The sequence below is a fragment of the Plectropomus leopardus genome, chromosome 14 (genome assembly GCF_008729295.1).
Source record: "Plectropomus leopardus isolate mb chromosome 14, YSFRI_Pleo_2.0, whole genome shotgun sequence".
Taxonomy (NCBI): Eukaryota; Metazoa; Chordata; class Actinopteri; order Perciformes; family Serranidae; genus Plectropomus; species Plectropomus leopardus.
In genome coordinates this window covers 20,239,773-20,245,773 of record NC_056476.1, presented here as the reverse complement: position 1 = coordinate 20,245,773, position 6,001 = coordinate 20,239,773, and the positions used below count along the sequence as shown (strand labels likewise).

Sequence of the window (6,001 nt, the reverse complement as noted above, 5' to 3'; positions counted from 1 at the left end):
ATAACACACACGACGTAATGCTGCTTCCTAGCATACTATATACAAAATAAATCAAATAAATAAGAATACATACATTTAAAAAACAGTCTTTGCTTCTTAGTCAAAAAGGCAGCACATTGAACTGGTTAAATAATTACAAATTGATTCATTCTCAACTGATGGACTTTGTTAATGAAATATATGCATACACGCAAAAACAGACAAACTGAAAATTAGACACTAAGTCCATATCTTTGAAGAAATATGGGGGAAATGGGTGACATATAGCCAGCAACACAAACTATTTCAAATGATTCTTGTGAGATATGACAACTAAGACTAATGTACTTATGTCTTCGCACATAGGCACACACTCACATTTGTTGGCATGTGCCCGTGTCTGTGTTTGTCTGTGTTTATGGTACCCACTGTTGTGTCATATGTTGGCCAATATTCTGTACACATTATCTGTAAATTTTATTGTATGGAATGAAAGTTATGTAACAATTTTTTTCTCATATGAACTTACAAATTCATTCCAGTTTAAGCCAGACAGTAGAAACCGGCCAAGTTACTGCTATTATTACTACTATTATTAAGTCACTTTAATATTGTAAGTTTTTTGTTTTGTTTTGTTTTTTTGTAGAGCTTTTCATTGGCTTTCTGTATTTCAATCATACAAAAATGGGTGAATGAAAATTGATTGATCTGGTTAATTAAACATGAAATGATAAAAATAATACTTTCTATCTACTAGAAGACATTGAAACTTGAAAGGTATTATATAACTAGACAAATAGTTCTCCTGATGTTTATTAAGGAGATTGCATCAATGTACATTTTATTTTGGTTATTTTTCAATGAAAAGTGGATCAATCAGAATACTATTTTTTTTAAAGAAATCTTTAAGTTGAAGACTATGTTATCAGTTATGACTACAGTTATTGCTTTGAGAATTCTGCATGACGGCAATGCCAAAGTAAGTTTTTTGTTTATTTGTTTTCTTTTGGGATTACACAATTGCAGTTTTCAAAAATGTCATGCTTAAAGTTGCAACTGTGATTCTGAAGTGACTGACTCTGGATGCACACAAGATTTTGTTTGTTTACAAAATCTCATGGATGACAGTATATAGGCTATATTTAATACTTAGAAACTCTGAAAGTTCAGCAATCATAATTAAACAATTAGCTCAGCACTACACACCCATCTTGTAAAAAACAGATGATAACTCAGTAAACCTTATTTGCATGTACTGGTGCATTAAATTATATTACAGCTGGTATACTTATTGATGTCAGGGCTACATTTTTAAAAAAAACTCCACTTCATCCTAATTTCAGAGCACAATCACTTTAATGTGACTTATATTATTTTTTTGCATTTATAACATGCAAAAATCTACCATAACTGCTGATTTGGACAAAGACAATATAAAAACAGCAACATAAATGAAAGCTATGGTTTGAAAATGACCTTGATTATAAAATGCATTTATGTGTTACTTTTATAAAGGAGTTTCTGTCATGTTGATAGTGCACAGTCAGGGTGGTGTCCCAAGTCAGCGAGTTTCACAGCAAACTCAGAGTACCAGTCTCTGTCAAAGACTGCCCTGAGCTGGCCCTGCAGGGCCTTGGTCTTCCATATAGGGTGAGGAGCATGCTGGGAAACCACCAGACCGACTCCAGCTGTAGTCAAAAAGTAGTCACCTGACCAATTGGAGGTACCTGAGGTACAACACAACATGATCTGGTCAATTATTAACAAATTCACATGCAATGACGGGGCTTTGCTAAGTTTTAACTCAACAGCGAATGTGTGAAAATAATGCTGAAGATAATTCACCACTCACCAATGTAGGCTGTTTTATCAGTCACCATGAATTTATTGTGGTTGACTCTAGTATATGGAATATCAGTCTGGTTTCCCACCGGCACAATGTATAGTTTCTGCAATGAGAATGATGTGCAAACAAAAGAAGACAAATCACAGGCAAAGATCTGTGTTAACCTGCAATAGATGCACTTATTTCATGTTGCTCCTTACTATCTCAATGCTGACATCATGGTGAGGGCTGCTCATTGAAGCTAGAGACTGAAGGAAAGGCAGCATGGCTGGATCAGAATCCCGTCCACAGCTGATCAGCATCCGGATCTTAACCGTCCTGTCGAAAGCAGCTATCCTGATGGCGTCATCAATGACAGGCCAGTATCTGTTCAAGGAAAAGAAGAGGAGGATATAAAGCAAAAGAGTTGAATGCCATAATGGAAACAACTGGTTTCTTTTGTGGGTCACCTCTGAGGCTTTTCAAAGCGCGTGGTGGGGAAGTACTCCATGACGGCCACATCCACATAATACTGGGCGCCTGAGATGATGGAGAGAATAGCTTCCAGGTCCTGAGTCCTCGATGGAGGACAGAATGATGGTGGAGAACCCTGAGGGGAAACGCAGATATGAAATTGCAAAAACATTGGATACATAAAACCTGATTTCCATGCAGTTTGACATTTGGCTGAAGTTGTAATACACATGCTGCACAATGACTTCTGTGTGAATAGAGATAACAGCCCTCAATACATCAGAATAACATTGTCCAGTGAAAAGAAACTCACTGTGAGGTAGAGCTTGCTGGAGACATTATCAGTTTTCACCAGCAGGGGGTGCTGTTGGTTGATGGCAGTGTCATACTTTGCAGGCCAGGGCTGTGGCAGGGAGCTGTTGGACTGTCCCATCGCCCAGTAAGACTCGAAAATCTTTAGGAGGTCCTTTGCCAGACTAGAGCAGTTGTAGACGACAACACCCAGTTCCTTCACCTACAGACAAATTAGTGAATAATGAAATGGTTTGTTTTAAAGGTCCCATATTATGCTCATTTTCAGGTTTAAACTTGTATTTTGGGTTTCTACCAGAACAAGGTTTACATGTTTTCATGTTGAAAAAAACACTTTGTTTTCCTCATACTGTCTGCCTGGTCAGGTCTTCCACATCTGCTGTTACAGTCAGCTGAATGAAAGTAACAGCACTGTATCAGCACTTTTTATTTTTATAGAGGGTTTCACTGAAATTACAATTCAAGGCAACAGCTTGGGTCAGTGTTTACTTCCTGCCAGCTGATGTCAACACCACAAAACATTCCAACAGGAAATAAAAAAGGAACCATTAAGAGTGTTTATTTTTCAACCTTGAAACAGTCTATAGACTTAATAACAGTATTAATAAACAATAACTCTCAGGTAGACAACCCTCACATAACATAGATTAAAATCAAACGGTGCTGAGCAAACGCTGCCTCAATTAGCTTTAAGCCACCTAAAAAAATCAACATCAATGCAAGTCTACATTTAGAATATATTCAGTGCTTTACCTCGCTGTCAGACAATCTTTTCTGATGAGAAACTGAAGCCTTTATATTAAAGCCACAAAACTCGACTGATGAAAAGAGTAATTTTACTTACCAGAACAGAGGTGGAGAAAATTTTCTATATAGCGTACAAATAGACCAATATTTACTTTTTTAGGTAGCTAAAATATGTTTTGATGGTGCCCCTGTCCACAGCAGTACATGGTTTATTTTCAGTGCTAGTAGATTCGGTTTATCAAAAATGATAGTAAACACGGTACATAAAATAAAGTAGGAATGTGAGATATTTTGGACAACCATGTTTAACTATTTATCTTTAAATGGGATAGTTACTGCAAAAAAGGCAACAAAAATAAGCAACATTGTTGATTTCACCTATCTCAGCAACTGAAACCTGACAGTTGTCTATAAAAAATGTTGTTCGCGCAGTGTCACCGTGATTCGGTCTATACCGCACAGTTGTGACATCATCAACTTCTCAAAAGTCATGATGGCTTACAGGCACAGTTTCTGAATTCGGGCTGTATGCATTTCTCTGTGGATTCAAGATTTTACAGTTTTTAAACAGCATTCATACCTACTATATATATTTTTGTTTAAATATTCAGACTTTTTTTATGATATGGGACCTTTAAGGTTTCAAATAAGCCTTGTATATTTTTGGTGTTACCTGTGTGAGAGCCCTCCAGTCCATGTTGGCACTTCCAATAAACACATGTTTTCTGTCAACGATCCAAAATTTGCTGTGGAGGACGCCTCTTGTCAAGCGCCCAAAGTTCACCTTCCTCACCTGAACTCCTGCATACAACCAAAGAGGAGACTGCAGTTAAGGGAAGTTGGTTAAAACAGTGGACCACAAATAAAAAACACACTGCACTGAATGAGACAAGAGACAAGAACAGAGGAGTCTCTTGCAAACCTTTCTGTTTTAAGATCTTTAAATCTGTGGAGTTTGTTCTAACACTGGGAACACTGGTCACCAGTCGGACAGAAACATTCCTGGAGGGCAATTCCTCAAGTTCTTTCAGGATGTCCCGACCCTGCAGAGGACAAACTCTCAGTATCAAAGCACTTTTCCACAAAAACAACATATGGAAACATTTGATGATGGAAGTGTTTTCGTTGTTAACTCACAGGTATGTCAGAGGAGGAGTTAACATTAATGTCTTCCCCAGTTAAAGTCCAGTAAAAAGATGACACATCCACTTGGTCCGTTGCCATGGAGAGAAGATCTTTCCAGGCTTTTTCAAGAGGAATACCAAACGTTGCATTGGCTTTGTACCTCACGTATTTTGGGATGCTCTCCACCAGCACCATGCTGAGAGATAAACAAAGACATCTGCTGAGAAACGTTTTGGAAACAGAACTGGAGAAGATTATAATTGAGAGAATCATTAACCATTAAGTCAATAGATGTTGATAGTGTTTGTTTTGTGATTTCACTTTCATAATCTTGGCTGATAACTACCTGCCTTAAAATTAATAGAAAATGGGCCACAATGCACAAAGGTAATTCACAATTCTACTGCAAATAATGTATGTATTTAGCAATAAAACATCAGTTTTCTTTCAGGTGTTGTATAAGGGACTGTACTTTATTTATAAGAGTAGGGGGTTTACTGGGGTGTAATTTTATTTATTTAATTTATTAATATCATATCCCTCCCTGGAGCTACAATTTATTTTCCTTGAGCCTCCCTAAGGGTAAGGAGGAAATGTGTGAAGCCTTCCTTCATCATAAATAATCCTATTTTACAGTCCATACACATGATAAACTGCGTGGTTTTTTTGAGATTTTTAAAGACAACATGCCTTTCAAACTCACTTCTGCTTTTTGGGGATCCAAAGGAATTTAAAATAAATACAAAATGTGACTGTCCGTCCCCTAAGCCAAATCAAAAATTATAACTCCCTCCCCAGTGCTTAAAATAAACAATAGAAGTGCCTCCTCCATTTTGCACCATCCCCTCCCCTCTCATAAATAATGCACAGTCCCTAGCAGAGATCTAGTTTGTATCATTACATACATCATATATATATCATCTTAAGTTCAAAAAATTATTTAAAATTGTTTACCTGCACTGGTCTGTGGAGAAATTGCTCCCGGCAGTTTCTTCAGGCAGTGTCTCATGATCTTTGGGGGGCGGTGGTCTTTCCAGCACAGCAATGGCGAGCAGGATCCCCAGGACTGTCAGGCAGCCCAAAACCACAGCTAATGCCACACAGCTGGTCGACCTCTGATGAAGTTAAGTTTGATAGAAAAACAAGACCGAGAATAAGACATAAAAAAAATGTGTCACACCGAAACAGAGAATTGGGCTTTTGATGTAGTCTTACCCTTTTGTTTGGAACATAACTGTCATGAAGGCTGCTATACATAGAGGACATTTTCCTTTGAAATGCTCCTTGCCTATTCATGTTCAAAAGCAGATAATTATCTTCAGATAGAAAATAAACACACTACAAGTGGGACCACACTACTCATAAGTTTGCAGTTTAAATGGTTTAAATCTCAGATAAAGTTTGGTTTCCAAAGTATTGAAAGCAAAAGCAACTCACACAAAGCAGATGCAGAAATTTTCCCCTAGAAAGAGCTCACAACAAAGCCTCTTCTTCCCCTCCAGCTTTCACTCGAAACTGAGCCGAAGTGGTATCTGCTAC

The 6,001-nt window shown here is 37.6% G+C and overlaps 1 protein-coding gene across 1 annotated transcript; it reads right to left on the bottom strand.

Annotated features, from left to right (window-relative positions):
• Positions 1-1,310: 1,310 nt before the first annotated feature.
• Positions 1,311-5,965, bottom strand: LOC121953669 (5'-3' exonuclease PLD4). Its single transcript, XM_042500861.1, has 11 exons — positions 5,900-5,965; positions 5,678-5,750; positions 5,417-5,577; positions 4,475-4,658; positions 4,260-4,380; positions 4,011-4,138; positions 2,592-2,792; positions 2,275-2,414; positions 2,026-2,191; positions 1,832-1,928; positions 1,311-1,706 (listed from the first exon to the last, which is right to left on the bottom strand). The coding sequence occupies exons 2-11, from the start codon at positions 5,726-5,728 to the stop codon at positions 1,504-1,506; spliced, it is 1,452 nt and encodes a 483-aa protein (XP_042356795.1). The 5' UTR covers positions 5,729-5,750; positions 5,900-5,965; the 3' UTR covers positions 1,311-1,503.
• Between the last annotated feature and the right edge of the window lie 36 nt (positions 5,966-6,001).